At 40.3% G+C, this 17,497-nt stretch overlaps 1 protein-coding gene across 2 annotated transcripts; it reads right to left on the reverse strand.

Annotated features, from left to right (window-relative positions):
• Window positions 1–445: 445 nt before the first annotated feature.
• On the reverse strand, window positions 446–5,553 carry LOC148029932 (very-long-chain aldehyde decarbonylase GL1-1-like). Of its 2 annotated transcripts, none has more exons than XM_087686216.1 (11): window positions 5,191–5,553; window positions 4,544–4,671; window positions 3,713–3,945; window positions 3,374–3,593; window positions 3,069–3,193; window positions 2,720–2,976; window positions 2,496–2,603; window positions 2,183–2,389; window positions 1,884–1,994; window positions 1,289–1,462; window positions 446–862 (listed from the first exon to the last, which is right to left on the reverse strand). In XM_087686216.1, the coding sequence occupies exons 1-11, from the start codon at window positions 5,248–5,250 to the stop codon at window positions 707–709; spliced, it is 1,779 nt and encodes a 592-aa protein (XP_087542342.1). In that variant the 5' UTR covers window positions 5,251–5,553; the 3' UTR covers window positions 446–706. The 2 variants fall into 2 exon arrangements, with proteins under 2 accessions (XP_087542342.1, XP_087542340.1); XM_087686214.1 differs by having other exon boundaries at window positions 4,451–4,671; window positions 5,191–5,551.
• Window positions 5,554–17,497: the final 11,944 nt, after the last annotated feature.

Genomic DNA, 17,497 nt, shown 5'->3' on the forward strand with positions numbered 1-17,497 from the left:
TAGCACATTATGTCTCCGGCTTCGCTATTCGCTATTCACACAAAGGAGGCGAAAGGTTGCTCATGTTTTGTAGTGCTGCCGCCTCCATCTGAACCCAACCTAAGCTGAAACAAATAAAGAAAAAGCATAAGGTAACAGCATTAAAGCAAAGCTTAATGAGAAGGCAAAGCTATCGTGACCCAACGGGGGAAATATCATAAGGCTGAGGGGGGAAGAGGGAGGGGCAGGGGGATTCTGGGGCCATCGGATAGGAGAAAGAGAGCCGACAAGACAGGAGACGAGGTCTCACCGAGGGACTTTTCAAAGCGTTGTTACCACAAGAGGGATAGAACCGGAGACCCTAGGCGCACACCTTTACAAATGACATCTAATTTTGAGAAGAGGAAACATTATGCGATGCCACATTACTATTCCAGTGCACATAAAATTCTGCAAATGACATCGATTTTAGGAATCAATTCTTGCAAATGTGTATTCACAATTTCACAGCCAGATATGGCGTAACTTGGAAAAATAATTGCACAGGAGAGGTGCTTCCTCTCTTTCTCTTTCTCCTGTGTTACTCGCGATACAACATTGGGTCAGTTCTATCTTTAGCCAACAATGGCTTAGTTCCATGTTTTGGCTAAGAATAACAGGATTAAGAGACGATCAATACAAGGACGAAATAAAAAAATGAATATCTGCTATAGTACTATCTCCTATATCATAGAAGCGAAAGGCCATGCTTCATCGCAGCATCCCAAACCACATCGATTTTATCGACGTCAATAATGCCCACTTCATGTTCTTGCCATCCCTCCAAGCAATGAATTAGGCCTCCAGCATGGCAGGCATGTATCGCCCGACGAGGCATTGTGTACTGCACACATTTGCAAAACCACAAAACAAATAGAAAATAGGTAAACCTAATAAATCCTTTCCCAAGACTGTAGAACACCGTTGGGAAATACATTTCAGATAAAGAAGATCTGTAGAATCACTTGATTTGACGTGATCTAAAATTAATATATATACCAGAAAACGGAGTGTACCAGCTTTGAACGTGATATGTCAAGGAGAAGGAATCTGAGGATAGTCTGTGTGGCTATGTGCATAGGACTGAATGACCTAGTCAGAAAACTAGTACCTAATTCTGTCGATCCGTAGTGGAGAAGAACATATATTGAAAGCATACCAGTGTGCTCCGGTAAAACCTTCGACGGAAGAAAGGATCCTGTAGCGCATTTCAGATTTGGAAGCAATTCACTGGTCTTTTAGTATTATAGTGGAAGTTAGAAGCTCGTACCTCACATGTATTTAGGCCCCTGACACTAGGTGGTACACGGACACCAGCCAGTGCTCCGTAGGTGCAGTCTTTGCGGAAATGCATCAGTTCAGGAATAGTAAACTGGTGAAAGTGTGTTCCTGGAGGGGCCCATTTCTGATCACTGTAGCCTGCCCATTTCCCTGCAATCCATGTCTGGAAAAAACGGTTTTCTTTGTCAAAGCTGGTTGGCATACTTTACAGAGAACCTATTATTATTTACTATGCCTTTCATATGTGCATAAGCAAGTAGCTATGTTGATCTAGTGATAATTGCCCTTGACCCTTCCCCTATCCATTCAAGGCCCAGCCCTCCACATTTTGGGTGCTCTCCACTACCACGTTGATCTAGCGATAATTGCCCTTGACCTTCCCCCATCCCCTGCAGTTGTATATATTGCAAATTTCTTTTCCTATTTAATACAATCCACACACCGCATTCTAAAAGTAGCTATGTTAATAATACAAGAGTGCTTTTGATAACATAGTTGGCAAGGCTTAGACAGCTCCTTCTGCTTCGTGCATAAAGACGAGTCCTGGATTTTATCATTCGTGAGATGCTTACAGAAAAGCTCACCTTGCAATTTTTGGCGGCCTCATAGGATGTAACCTGGATAAGGTATTCTCTAAACTCGGGTGCAGTTTCCGAGACAATGGCATTGAATCTCTCTTTGGATGCAGTCAGCATCTGCAACCAGAGACCACAAAGGAGAGTGTTACCAAATACTGTATATGGATGAAGCAGAGGCTATTGTTATTCTCCCAATACTTAACCCGATCCCTGTAGACTTCTTAACTTCTACACAACTCCCGCTTGCCTATTGTTAAGGAAGGATATTAGTACCACACACCCCAAACTGGTAGGCATTGAATTACCAAAACTCGCACTTTCTTTCTGCATAAATACAGGGCTAAAGCTTTGCCAATCTTGGACGTCGCTCCTGTTATAAACACTTCACTGAGCTCCTTAGGCAGCTCATGTAGAATAACGGCTGTCGTTAATGTGTTCCCATGGCAAACTTTCACTTTTAAATTCTGATGCTTCTTCACAAACAGAGCACCTCCTCCATTCATGGCTTCATTCTGAGAGACAAACACAAGAAACACTGAAAATCCAGACGGCATAACCAAACAAGATCAATATAACTACAGTGTTTTCGTCAATAGAAGCAGGGAAACGGAGCCAAACCTTGTTCAATGCCCCGAGTGCAATCACCTTCACGCCCATTTTATCACAATCCAAAATTGCCTTCTCAATAATGCGGTTAATACTTTTGTAGGTGAAGGGCAGAAGATACTACAGCAATGCCAGAAAATAACTCAAGTGTTAGTGGATTCGACACAGTAAACATAAATCCAAGCTGATTTGTTTGCTCAAAGTCCTAAAGGATATATATCCGAGTCACAACTAACCTGAAAACCAAGACGCGGCACTACCCAAGTTTGTTGCTTGAGGCCTCCCATTCTGTAGCTGGCGATGTGCGATGGCCGACGAAGAATCCAAATGGAGATCCAGCCTATCCATGTGCAAGGCCAGAAGAACCATACATACCATCGCCCTGCAAAAGGAATGGAGGAAAAGGTCCGTCCATAATATCCTGCATGCATACAAGATATAAAATCCACCGCATGGGCCAAGAACACAACATCTGGAACCTCATCGGGTTGACCTGCAAATGTAAAGGGTGTGTTAAGAATACTAGTGCCTGCAGCACCTTTGACATTCCTGGAAGTGTGTATATCACACAAGGCAGGATAACACCTTTAGTCCGAAGTTCTTCGTGCATTTTATAAACGGATTTGTCCACAGTACCCCCCAAATAATCATATAGAGGTAAAAATAGGCAGTAATTGGCCTTCATTCCAACATGATGTGCAGAATGATACCTGCGGTGTCATAAGGGGAGTCAATCATGACACTTACAGAAAAATCATCAGACACGATACTTGTACATGTATAAATGGGATTTTCGCATGTGTTGAATAATTGGCCAACTGAACTCAAATGTAATTAGTTGACTGTTCAAATAACTCAAATTAATCATGAAGCACTTCCTATGAACTTACGTTGGAGTTATAATGAAATACTTCAAGGCTGGGAGCAGACGGAAAGGCCACAAAGGCACGGCCTCGACATTGCTATGTATCATGGTCTTGAGGAAATCGTAGCCTAGTATGTAGACGTAGAACATGGCAATCGATGGATGCCCTGAGGCATACACTCCCACTAGAGGAACCGCCATCAATGCAGTCATCAGAAGATGTTCCAAGAAAGTACTCGTGCCAGCTGCTCAAAGGGCAAGGAAATGAATGAGCCTTTCATCATATAATGCTTCTGAATTCTCTCTCTTGCCTTGAATATAAGTTTGTTATCTACACGACGAATTAACGCTATATAGCGATCACCAGAAGAGGGCTCTACTCTTGTAGAGGCATGATGTAGGGAATGATAGCGAGCGAAGAGGTAGGTGCCATGGAAGGCCCGATGCAACTTGTAGTAGAGGAATTCCACGGGCCCTGCGTGCAACATCAAGAGCAGGACAACTCCAAAGAGATCGAATGATGATAATCTGTCGAGACTGCGTATCCATCTCTGCGCTGCAGCGGCCAGAAGACCTTGCAAAATAATGAAATTGTCCCTGCCAATCGCAACGAAAAAACTCTTGTTGGAGACTTCCGAGAAGCACATGTAAACCGCCATTTGTTCTTACTAGTACACCAGATGTCCTAGCAGTTCCCTATTGTATGGCAACAGGCCTAAGATGTTTTAGTTATTTTCCATTCTATGTCATTCCAATGTAATAATGGCTCCAAGGGGAGCCGCCCCATGCTTATGAGCTTGCTCCAATGGGGACGCGTTACAGCCTGCACCACCATCCCCACCGCACCAGGCTAGATATGTGGTAGCTCCATTACAGGAGCTCAGGATCTTGTCAACGTTTGTCAAATTGAGACTCGTATGTGCTGAACTCTAGAACTTCTTGTGCAATGTTAGTGAAAATAAGAGATTCTAAGCTTGAGAACTTCTAGTGCAAACGTGCAGGTCAGTTAGTGAAATAGAGATTCGTGTGTGCTAAACTTTCTTGTGTCAAATTGCAGGTGATGTGTAGCATCAGAGGAGCAGATTCAAGCTATGGCACGAACCAGTCGAACTCCCTATCCACTTGCTCGAAGTCCACGGTTTCGGGATTAATGTGTAAACGCTTCGCAACGAAATTGGCCCGAGAGATAAAGTACCAGGTTTGATAAATGCAGCAGCGCAGGAAGGAGATGATCAAGACGTGCAGATACCAGTCCGTCAACGTTAAGGTTCCACTCATGTAAGAAAGAGCAACCTGTGCGACAAGCGGCGCGTACAACCAATACTGCATGCAAGCACAATGAGGGAACCGTTAACATCTCCCTCCCTCCCTCTCTCTCTCTCTCTCTCTCTCTCTCTCTCTCTCTCTCAGAGGAAGTATTTCGCAAATTGGGAGCACTCAGCCTGTAGTCTCTTTCCTGAACGAGAAAGGCAACGCATCCAATACCAGAATTGAGGATGGTATACAGAGCAATTAAGACAACAATGAACGCCAGAGAGAGTCTCCAATTCCATGATTCGGTCAGGATTCAATTCAGACTGAAGAAGAAACGCCATTTCCGGTGGCTTAGACACATATAACTGGAAGCATATTGGCCTCCGTCACACCCTGATTCTGATCCCTGAAACGGTAACTGTGCAGAAAGTTTTGTGATGCTTTTAAATTCCGTCCAGAATGGACCTCATATTTTGCCGGAAGTGGAATTCGAAGATCCTCAAGCTATGTACTCATCCAGATGTGCAATGTCTTGTGCATTGCCACTGCAGCTCTCTGTAAAGGACAGAAGGGAAACCAGGAACTCACCTTGTAGGTACCGAGGCATTCCCATGGCCAAGCGGCAAGCCAAGTCCGCTTGTCAACCATCTCCAGCAGCCTCCCGGAGAGCAAACAAACCGGGTAATGGCAGGTCGAGCGAGCGGACGACAGGAAGCAGCAGCCGTCCTATCGGAAAGAGCAAATGGATGGATGAATGGCAGGTCGAGCGAGTGGAAAGCAACAACTAAGTGGAGAGGCCAGCTAGCAGCCGCCGTCCCACTCCAGTACTCTCTGCTTCGTCTTGACGGCGTTACGAGCTTCAGCGATACGGTTAATAGATGGAGAGAGACAGAAAGAGAGAGAGAGAGAGAGAGAGAAGGTGGTGAGTTGTAGTGAGGAATGGGATGGTCGGGGCTTTCTTCAAAGGGAAAGGTTTGTCGAGAGGGCAGGTGGAGGGAAGTGAATGCGTTTTTTGGAATAGGGCGCCTTGAATGTCTCCCCACCCACCTCAGTATTTTGGTCAAGAGAGTTGTGTTGCTCGCACCACTAGTATTGTCATGCCTATTTAGAGTCGGGACACACGCAAGTCAGTTGACCCGGTGTGGCTTATCAGCTTGACCCAATTTAAATTTGTCTCCTACAAAAATAGAACTTGCTATGGCTTCAAATATAGTGAACACTCTTTCTCCTCCTCCAATGCATTTAGCCACCCTATATAGTCAAGTCTTCTAACTATTTAATTTGTGAGTGGTGGCCTATACACTGGAAGCTTGATGGTCCCACCATTACAAGTTTATATACTTGCATGTGGCAGGGCTCTTAACTTTCATTGTTTATTGTTTCATCTATACTCCTGATTTTCACATTCACCAAGCCAATTATCGAACCTTACACAAGCTTATATGGCATGCATCCTAAAGCATTTCAAAAAGTAGACTAGGTGTGGAATTTATTTTTCCTCCCCTACTGATTGGCATCATTGAATCTCTCTCTCTCTCTCTCTCTCTCTCTCTCTCTCTCTCTCTCTCTCTCTCTCTCTCTCTCTCTCTCTCTCTCTCTCTCTCTCTCTCTCTCTCTCTCTCTCCACACCAAGTTGCATGTAGCAACCTATGTGCAAGGTTATGCAACTTGCATACACACACTCCCTCACTCTCAGGGCTTCACTGCAGGGCGGTGGACTCCTAGGCTTAATTGCAAGGTGGCATTACTTTGCAGATCTCTCTCTCTTACATAAACCATTCTGTAGCCTGTAAGTGATGCCTCATGTCTACAGATCGCATAGATCTACAAGCGATATCTCAGGTTTGTTTGTCACATAGGTTTGCATGTAATGGCCCCCATCTGTGGGTGACACTGTACAACTGTGAGATTCACACATTGGTCCCACAAGTCACTTGATGTAGGTTGCATCATGTTGAGGGTCAAAGGCTGCCTATGTCTAGTCGCCTATATTTATTGTATACAAACCCACACACGTATACAATGCATGTGGTGGGCGGCCATTACTGTCACTTTATTCTTTATGTTTTTAGTAACAAATAGAACAAGGGAAGGCAAGTCACACATTGTGACTGTTGGAGTTCCCATATATTGGTCTCTCTTTTTCTTGCTTGAATCTCCATAGCTCTTGCACTATTCTTACTTTCACTCGTGCTTCCACCTTCAACTCATATTTCAACTAGTATTAGAGCGAGTAGTCGAGGAGCTTCACCTTTATGTGCTTTAGCCCAAATTCAACGCTTCAACACAAGGTTTCATGGTAACCATTGCTTCTTCCTTCAGATGTATGCATTGATCATTTCCTTCTCTTAGCTTGTTTCCACTAGTCAATGCTTGTTCCAAGGGTTCCAAGGGTCTCATTGAGCCTTGCTTGAGAATCTAAAGTGCTTCTTGAGGCGTTTTAAGCTTGCTTGGCTAAGTTTTGATAAGGTATTCACTACTATAACAATGTGGACAACAAGATTTTATTGAGAAGGATTTATGTCTATTGTATCTACATGGTATTTTGGATATGTGGTGATGTCTAGCATTGATGTATAAGCTCAAATATAGTTATGACATGCTATGGCACTTGGATTTGAGCTACATTTGATGCGCTTGGGCTTTTATCAATTGCTCTAGGCTTCTATGCTTACTCACTTAAGGGTGTTAAAGCTTCATTGGACACTTACATTCCTATGATATGCTTGGGCTTCCTAGATGCTTTATAGTATATGTCTTGAGCTTTACTTACTCACTTTGCATTTCGGATTTGCTTCTAGTGGGAGATGCTTCTACTTTCTTGGCATTACTTGGCAAAAGCTTGGTTCTTTGAGATAGCGGGACTCTTAATTCCCAAATATATTGTCTTGTATGCTATTGGATGTAGTTACTTCTGCTTGTGGGCTAATTTAATTCCGTATGCTTTGGGCACCGATACTTCCCTTTGTTAATAGTTTGTCAGTGATGTATTCATGCATATTGGTCATGTGCTGAACATCGTTGCTCTTTGCTTAGTCATTTGTGCATCTAGTAGGACTCTACAGTTGCTCTTCAGATCTTCTACATGCATAATGTATATGCTCATGGGATGTATAGTTTATTGACACTATGAGTTCATCATAATATTTGGTATTGGTGGTCTATACAAATTCATTGCTAGTTGCATTCCATAAATTCTGAATGCTACTTGAATGTCCCTGGCAGTGGGAGCTTGCTTTCTTGACTATTTTCCCACAATTGGATTAACATACAGTGCTACATTTATTTCAGCATTGTTGTAGTTATTATTATATATACTCTTTGGGAGAGTAGACACTTTGCTTTGGCATTCTATTTATTGCAATTTGTGGACAACTATATCCCCCTTTGTTCCCGCCCTTTTACTTGCCCTTTTGGATCAATTTTTGGGTTGTTTTGCTATAACTACAATAGCTCATACTCTTTTATTTTAAACATTTGTAGTCATTATGGAAAGTTCATCGTTGGTAGTGCCATTTTCAACATTGAAAAGCTTGATGGCAATAACTTTCAATATTAGAAGACACGGATATGACAAGTCTTGGTGCAAAAAAAGTAGGTTAAACCATTGAAGTTAAAGAGAATAAAGCTTGAGCTTTATGATGTAGAGGATTAGGCAAAACTTGATGAGCTACATAAGTCCAATATTATTTTTTATTATCAAAGTAAGTGTATTTCAATGTCATTGACATTGAGGCTTGTGCTTATATATCATGGAAAAATATTTGTGATCTTTATGACAAACAAAGTAGTGCCTCTCAGTTATACTAATTGAAGAAGCTTGTGGACCTTTGTGCATGAGGAAGGGTACACCTATGTCTACTCATTTAAATGAGTTTCATTCTATCTTTAGTCAACTCGTTTCACATGATAAGATGAAATCTTTATTCTTGCTTGTTACATGCCTAAGTAATGGGACACTTTCATACTACCATTAGGGCTTTAAAAAATTCAAAAATGATACTCGTAAGAAAATGATTAAGTTTCTAATTAGAAGAGTTTTTACAATAGTAAATCCTTCAAATTTTGTCATTTAAATGCAATTAAAAATATCATTGAAGAGGTTGGCCATTAAAATGCCACCATTCTTTAATACATATCAAGGGTCACCTTATCAGTCACTTTTCTCTTGGAACTTGTGAAATTTTACATAGTTGAGATTTTGATGCCAAAATACATTCATTCATCCTTCCAGGCTCATTTCTTGTGCCATTCTCTATTCTGCACTTGCTTTTCTTCTCTATGATATTATCGCTTGGTTGATTTTATCCTGCTAAAATGTCTAACAATACATCTTCAGGTAACACAAGATTAAGTGCATACAAATGTAAACTAGATCTTCAAATAGATCCAATCGATTCATCTTAGAGAAGTATATATCATCGAGTATTGGTGTGGACAAGGATGAAGCTAACGTGTTATGATTGGGAGGAAAGAAGCATATAGATTTGTGGGTCCATGAAAATATCTATCCTAAAGACCCTTCAATAGGTAAGCCTCCTTCTTTTCTCAAAATTCACAAATTTGTAAGATATATTGAAGATCGTTGTGATGGAATGCTTGGGTATTGCATGTGATTAAGTTCTGCATCTTTTGTATGCACAAGATAGATGCTTGAAATGAGAGAAACATTATAATTACACAAACAACTATTTCTAGGCTAATGAATAAGGTTGATGTTCTAGAAAACACTAACAAGTCCTTGCAAGAAACATTATTACGATTAAAGGAAACTCTGGTAGAATTTAGAGAAAGAAAAAGGATACTAAAAAGTATAACTGGCTTGTGTAAATGAGTTTTAAAAAAATACTAACTTTTGTAAGAAGATTTATCTCTAGTATTTCGGGCATTAATATGGGAGAGAATAAGGAGTGAATCGAGCTTTTAAAATAAACTATGAAAAAAAAGGATATATTAAGATTCTCCAATCACCAGAAAATGTAGATTTAAGGGGTTGAAATCTAAAAGAGTTAGTGAAGGACTTGAAAGGGACTATGAAACTAAATGAAGTAATCGAGACATGTGACACTATAGGTATTAGCCATGAAGGTTATCGTGCTCTCTCTAAATTGTGGTTCAAAAACATTAAATGTCATAGGGTAAGTATATTTGATTTGCCCTGACCTCTTACAGTTTCAATTGCTAGGACAGCCAAGCATAGTAGGATTTCAGATGTATTTGGGGAGTATATTCATATTGAAGAATCTATGTCCTATGAAAAACATAAAACAAAAGCTATCTTTGGATACTACATTTAATAATATTTGGATTGATCTTAAAAGAGTACAAATTGCAATAGTCCATATGTACAAATTTACTATGTAAGGATGTGGTGGCATTTTAAAGTTTGTGCTAATGCTAGACAAAGTGCAAATTCAAAAATAACAAAAGAACAAAAGAGTTAGCATTTGTATCATGAATAGGGCACTAGAATACAGTAATATCAAGGGGCACAAACAACATCCTAAAATTCAATTTGAGATGGACATTTGGTGGATTGATGCAATTGAAGTACCAATGGAAAGTCATCAATCCTTGAAAGGGTTGTTGTCTCATACAGGTATTCTTGATATTATTAAGTCTCAAAGTAAAGGGGAAGCATTAATAGTTGATGGGGCTGGTAGTTCAACATAGAATGGCATATTAGTGATGACTTAAAGACTATCAAATGTATGCTTGGAATATGAAATGGGGCCAATTCAAAATACCCTTGCATTTATTGCATGGAAAGCATGGGGTCTAAAGATTGGATTAATTTACGACCGGTAAGAAGAGTCCCAACTAGAGAATCCATAGATTTAAGAAAATTTAGAAATAATGAGGGCATGTGGAATCCTATTCTTTCAATCTCTCTTAGGAATGTTCATATTTGTACTTTGCATATGCAGAGATTAGAATAATTGATAAGCTTTTCAAATTGCATATTGACTATGCATATTCAATTAAGCCAATATCCTTATCGGATGAGTGCATTGATAAATGTGAGGCATTACTCTCAAGAATGGGGTTTCATGGGAGACAATTTCATTTGAAAAATGACCTAATAGCCTCAAGGAAAACAAAAGATGTATTAGTAGATGTCTCTATGGGAGGTGCAAAGGCCAGAAGATTTCTTGAAAATCACAATGAAAAACAAATAAATGCAGTAGAGAGCGGTGTGAGATCATGACAAATGTGACCACTACGCCCCAAGTTGCAATTATACAAATGGAGGTTTGGAGACATCTTGACATCTTTTTAAAAGTGCTCAGGCAACAACAAATGTCGTTTAAGTATCTAGAAGAGTATAGATCTTTAATTACAAATCTTATTCAAGCAATACAAGAAGCATGGGGGAAAAAGGATATTACTTTCTATTTTGGTAAGATAGAGAAAAAGCTCAATCATGCATTTTTGCAAAGTTTAAAAAAATGAAGAAATTAACTCTTGCTTCTTACATGATGCAACACATTCTTCTAATTCATAGGCCTATTTTGTGGAGGAGTATGGACCATTAGCAACTTTTAGTAGCCAAGGAATGAAAAAATCCCACTATCAAGCTCGTACATGTTACTTTCATAGCACGAGACACAATGGACGAGTAATAAAAAGCAATGCTCTTGAAAAGTTATTCAATTAGTTTTTACTGAAGAATGCAACAAATATTTATGATATTTGAATAGCCAAATACATAATGGACTAGCTAGCTTGAAATAGCCTTTTCGTTCTTTTCATTCTTGGGTATCTTTGCTTTATAATGCAAAAACTTTCTCTTCTTATATCCAACAATGGTTTTGATATCTATTTGTTGTGTTGCCAAAGCATAAGAGGAGAATGCTAAAAAGTATCCAGCTCTGGAGGCAGAGTAGCTAGGTGCATAGCCAAAAATTCAAATGGCCACTATCTTTTCAAGAAACAATGGTTTTGATATCTATTTGTTGTGTTGCCAAAGCATAAGAGGAGAATGCTAAAAAGTATCCAGCTCTAGAGGCAGAGTAGCTAGGTGCATAGCCAAAAATTCAAATGGCCACTATCTTTTCAAGGAACATTACTTTGTGGACATTGTACTATAATCTTGAGTAGCCAAGAATCCTTGTAAGAGCTTTCATACAAAGAATGGACCATTAGGCCTCCTTTAAGAAAGTGCTATATAAAATCAAAAGGATATAAGGATCAATCCTATCAAGGTAGTGTCCAAGTGTAACATCCTTGATAGAGCCACCACTGATTCTTGATCCTCTGTCTCTTCCCAAGAAACTATCCTCATCTGCAATCTCCAATTGAAGAAAAAAATATGAGATGAAAAGGAAATGTCAAAAAAGAAAATGTAAAATATATCTAGATATTCATGATAAATAAATTCAAGCATTACCACTTGATTCTCATAATTCTCCAATTTGCTTGGATTCCATAAGTTAATTGATGATGTTTCCTTGGTGTCTTTAAGCTCCTTAACATACTTTGACTACTCTCTCCCAAACTTGAAAATGTCAAGTCTTTCTTGAAGCTCATGAAACTCCTCATTAGTAATCTCTAATTCCTTCTCAACATCTTTTCTTTGGTCAAATATATAGAAAAGGCCTCAGGTGCATCGATGAACTTATCATTAGACATTTGTGTGTTTAGTAAGAGAAACTTATCTTTAGACTCATGTTCAACATCAATAATGCCATCAACATCCGCACAAGCTTCTGCCAACAAACAATAGTTCTCTCTCAAATTAAAGTCTTTGGATGTCAAACAATAGCAAGCACTCCTTGTGTTTGGCATTTGGTGCACCTGTGGTGTGCCTCACTTTCTCAGGAACCAATCGTAAAACTTGGGGTTATACTTAAGGGTCATAACAATCCATATCCTGTGGGTGAATGCCTACTTGCATGATGTAAGTCAATACATCAATCAAGAGGTCACCTAAGTTGAGCTGACTTACAATGTGGAGTTCCTCCTCCATTAGAATGTTATCCAAGTATGGGTGAAGCATGATATTGTCTTCTAATGGCCGATTCCTAGTTATGGCCAACACTCTAAATGAGGTGGGGGCCACATAGGTTGGGTTGTACTCATAAGTCTTGATGGCATGTTGTTGCTCTGCATTGGTCATGATTTGGTAACCCTCTTGAGCCCATGAAAGGCACAATTTATACCACTTACGTATGAAATTGGACTCAGTTCCAACCAGTCATTGGAGTTCAAAAAGCTCCTATGGTGGCATAGAAATTTTACTTTTCTAATAGAATGTGATCAAACATTGGCTTACGGCCTTTACTCATGAAATTTCATTGCCAATCATCTCATTTGCAATGATGGAAGTCTTAATAAAAATAAAATCATATTCTTCCCAAGAACACGGCAAGGAATGTACCTTGGTTGCTATGGGTTCGTCAAGTAGGCCTAAGTCTAAACATTCATAGCTTCTAGCAAACATTGTGAAATTTGAATTGAGTGGTTGGATGCGTGTAGCCAAGTGCTCCCCTATGTCCATTGGATGCCACTTTAAGAATGGATTGTTGTGGCTATGGTGGCTTAAAGTGTGTTGGTGGCTTGGTTTTATTAAACAAGCCAAGTTGATGTAGAGTACTTCCACTTGAAGATTCTCAATGGGTGTGGCAAGCTTGGATTGTGAGGTTTGCAATTCAATTGGTGCTTTGTCATCGAGTTTTGTCACAGTGATCATCTTAGAGTCCTTAGGCAGGGGCTTGCTTGGTTTCTCGTGGACTCTTGGTTGAACTTTGGGTCGATAGACTATTTGAGCACTCAAGGATTGAACACCTTCCCTTTTAGTTCTTCACCTCCCTTGTTTCGGTTGATGTTGCTGAAGCATGGTTTTTTGAGGCTTGAGATTGAGTATTAGACTTAGCATTCACGAGTTTAGGTAACCACAATGAGGTGTTATCCTCATAGTATCCTTGGGCTTGCAGTAGGGCTTTTGGAACCTAGCATTGCTCAACCACATATGCACTATAGAAGCTCCAACTCCATCATTAGGCCTAGAGCAAGAGGCATGGAAACTAAGCATTTCCAATGATTAACATTTGTGAACTTGTGGTCTATGCTTAGGGACCCACTTAAGTGGTTGTCAGATTGTGGTTCCTTGATGCAGTTGGGAAGATACCATGGGAGCACATTGGGATGTACTACCCCGTCCTTAGGATGGACTTTAGGTTTAGCTACCGATGGCACTACAAGCTTCAGGACAATTGCGGTGCCCTTATTGAAATCCATTATGATTCTAATGTGCCTGATGGCAAGGTGGATGCATTGCGAGTCATAGTCCACATTACAATGAGCTTGTTTTTTGAATGCTCATCCGAGCAGTAACTCCTTACTAACACTTTGCTTGTTGGGTAGCACATAGAAAATGATGACTAGATTCTCAGTTCTTGATAGAAACCATCAATTTGCATTTCCCCAAGAGTGAATAGGATTGCTCTCTGAATGGGCTTAGTTTTGCATTGGTTGGTTGTAATTAGGGTTGTGGTTCAATGTTCGCATATTAAGATATGGGCGTTGGCTCCCGCATCAATTAGTGCATAAAGGGTGTATACCTTTTGGGAGGTTACGGTGATCTGCAGGTAGGTTGGTGCTATTGCTTCCTCTTCCGCATCGTCGAGTTTTGTGATGGTTGCTACCCTCACATTTGATGGTGGTTCTATCATTAGAGGTTCATGAAGTGGATGTGATGGGGGGTAATACTTTTTTATGCAACTTTTGTTGAAGAAACCTATACCATGTCCTTCTAGGGTTTCAAGTTCCACATTCCCCATTCTTTCTGACATTGTGAACCTTGAAGGGTCCCTAAACTTCAGTTTTTGCTTGTGTCCTTCGACAAATTATAGCAAGACTAAATCTCCTTGCCCAAAGTCTCATTGCTTGACATATTTGTCAAACCAACTCTTGTGGCATGCCTTTTCGCAAATTAGAGCATGGGTCATCCACCCAATATGGTGTGAGATTTTCTAAGCAACCCCTCTAATTTTGTTCGACATGGTTTTCTTATTCCACCCTAGATATATCCACCTCCACTTCTACTTCTACCACCACCACCACCAATAATAGAGCTGATCCCACCTTCATGACGACTAGCTCCACCACCACCACCTTTGTCGCCACCACCACCACCATCATCGTTGCCACCACTATATTTACTTAGTCTATCTCTCTCTTTCTCTCTCTCTATGCTCTTTGCTCTCTCCCTCCCAATCTATTTACTTGGACATAGTTGCTTTGCCACCTTCTTTCTCTCTATCTCTCTATCTCTCCCTTGATATATTAAGAGTTTGTTATCCTTCTCTCCCCCCCTCTCTCTCCATAAACAATTGACCATTCTCCGTAGTCTGTCTGTCTCTCTCCTCCACCCTCACTCACACACATTCTTAGCCTCCCTCCCTCTTACTTACTCACTCTTTATCTCTCTCTTTTTCCGTTCCCTCACTTGCACCTTCTCTCTCTCATCTCTCATTCTTGTTCTCTCTCCTCTTTATCTCTCTCTTTTTCCATTCCCTCACTTGCACCCTCTCTCTCTCTCATCTCTCATGCTTGTTCTCTCTCCTCATTCTCCCTTGCTCTCTTTATACATGTGAATCTCTCTCTCTCTCTCTCTCTCTCTCTCTCTCTCTCTCTCTCTCTCTCTCTCTCTCTCTCTCTCTCTCTCTCTCTCTCTCTCTCTCTCTCTCTCTCTCTCTCTCTCTCTCTCTCTCTCTCTCTCACACACACACACACACACACAACATGGAAACATTCATGTGATTACTCCAAAATGATAGAACATGCCTCACATCGAATTATGACATGCCTTGTAGCAAACACTTCTCTTCACTCATCACAAGTACTTCTCTCTCTCCATCTCCCACTCTGTGTCTCACTCTCTCCACCCAAACTATTATTCATGTTCTATAAAGAATTCGCTCTCTCTCTCTCTCTCTACACCTAATCTCTTCCTCATGTTGTGTAATCAATTTTCTATTTCTCTCTCTCCCTCTCCCTCTCCCCCTCCCCCTCTCTCTCTCTCTCTCTCTCTCTCTCTCTCTCTCTCTCTCTCTCTCTCTCTCTCTCTCTCTCTCTCTCTCTCTCTCTCTCTCTCTCTCTCTCTCTCTCTCTCTCTCTCTCTCTCTCTCTCTCTCTCTCTCTCTCTCTCAATACATAAACATTCTTGTGTTCACTCTAGAACCATAGAACTTGTATTACATCAAGGTACAACATGTGTTGCATCAAATTTGACATTTCTTTACCATAGTAAGCTCTCTGTCCCCTCCCCTCTCTGTCTCATTTGCAACATGGAAAAGTTTGTGCAATCACTCCGAATTGATGGATCATGCCTCACATCAAATTATGGCATGCATTGTAACAAATGCTTCACTTTACTAGTAAGTACTTCTCTCTCTCCATCTCCAACTCTCTCTCTCTCTCTCTCTCTCTCTCTCTCTCTCTCTCTCTCTCTCTCTCTCTCTCTCTCTCTCTCTCTCTCTATTGCATAATGGGAACACTTATGCAACCACTTTGAATTGATAAAACTTTTGTTGCAATGGATTGATAGAACTTGTGTTACATTGGATTATGACATATGTTGCAACAAATACTTATCACTTTACTTCTAAGTAGCTCTCTCTCTCTCTCTCACATAAATTATTTTCTCTATTCTAAAATAGACTCTCAATGTGTTTGTTTGTCTCTCTAGCTCCCTTCCTTCCTCCCCCCTCTCTCTCCCCCCAATGATTTCAATATAATACAATTCACACCAGCAATCCAGATCCACATTTATATTACTTTGACTTTTGGCAAGTGTGCTACTATTCCACAACTAAGAGAGAGAAGGTCACCAAAATCTTGTCAAAATTTTGACGTCAGCTAACCAAGTGAGCTATGACTATATTTTCTCAACAAAATAAAATGCATTTGTGCTAAGAGGTAGCATAGTTTTTGCATTGTTGGTCACACTATGGGTACTACTAGAAAAGTTCTTCTACTTTCAAATACAAGGTGCAAGTTCTCTTCTATAAGCATGGGTTGGTGTATAAACATATTTAAATTTGCGTCCATTCCAAATACTCAGAGATACTCATAGTACAAGTGTTTGCATGCCAAATATATTTTCCCTTTTGCTACATGATCTATGAAATCCCAATAATTACGTGTTGGGTTCTTTGCAATGTGCACATTAGAAAACTCCTACAAGACACTTGAGTTAGGTGCCTCTAGTTTGAAAAGCTCATGCTTCAAGGGATTCACCACTTTGTGGCCCTTCACAATTGCATCTAGAGCTAATGTAATATACTTTTTCATGTAGCTTATGAAACACCACTCCAACATTTGTGTGAGCCATTGTTAGCATCCACTTGTTGTACTACCTTTTGTAAAACAAACCCACCACTCTTTTACATGTGAATTTCCTCTATAGTCAAATTTGTATCTTGTGCAATTGGCCATACTTGTGGAACTCTGAGTGGTACTTGATGAATGAAAGAATAAATATTCCATGTATGGTCCACACTATCATTGTAGAACCACATGAACTAGTGCCATATTCCATGTTGATTGCTAGCTTCTCTTCTTGAGTTGGACCACTCCATGATACGCTAAAATGAAGGTGTGGGTACCCCATGTGTCATTTTTTTGGTTGGTTTTTGTATTTTCCTTGTCTAGCTCCCAACTAGCTTTGACATTGCACAAGATTACAAGCTGAAATCCTTCTTATAGCCCAAATGGTGTCATCAAGGACTATCTCGGCAACCACGATTTCCTCTGAAGAATTTAGAGGCAATGCCCTTGGTCGGTTGGAAGTCAAAGGGTTCTCAAAGTCTAGTTTTCTTATGCCCATTCTTCTAGGTATGTTTTCAATTACATACTCAAGCCTATGAGAGGCGTTTGCTTCCTTTGACCC

Source organism: Lygodium microphyllum, chromosome 10 (assembly GCF_053477565.2).
Source record: "Lygodium microphyllum isolate KBCC chromosome 10, Lygodium_microphyllum_v1.1.10, whole genome shotgun sequence".
NCBI classification, from domain to species: Eukaryota; Viridiplantae; Streptophyta; class Polypodiopsida; order Schizaeales; family Lygodiaceae; genus Lygodium; species Lygodium microphyllum.

Bases quoted from the DNA above. Each gene is read 5' to 3' on its own strand.
- LOC148029932 (XM_087686214.1), bottom strand. From the start codon at position 5,250: ATGGTTGACAAGCGGACTTGGCTTGCCGCTTGGCCATGGGAATGCCTC. The intron at 2,390-2,495 runs GTTTGGCTCCGT...TTTGTCTCTCAG, and splicing joins CACTCGGGGCATTGAACAAG to AATGAAGCCATGAATGGAGG. The intron at 1,463-1,883 runs GTGAGCTTTTCT...CGTTTTTTCCAG, and splicing joins AGGCCGCCAAAAATTGCAAG to ACATGGATTGCAGGGAAATG.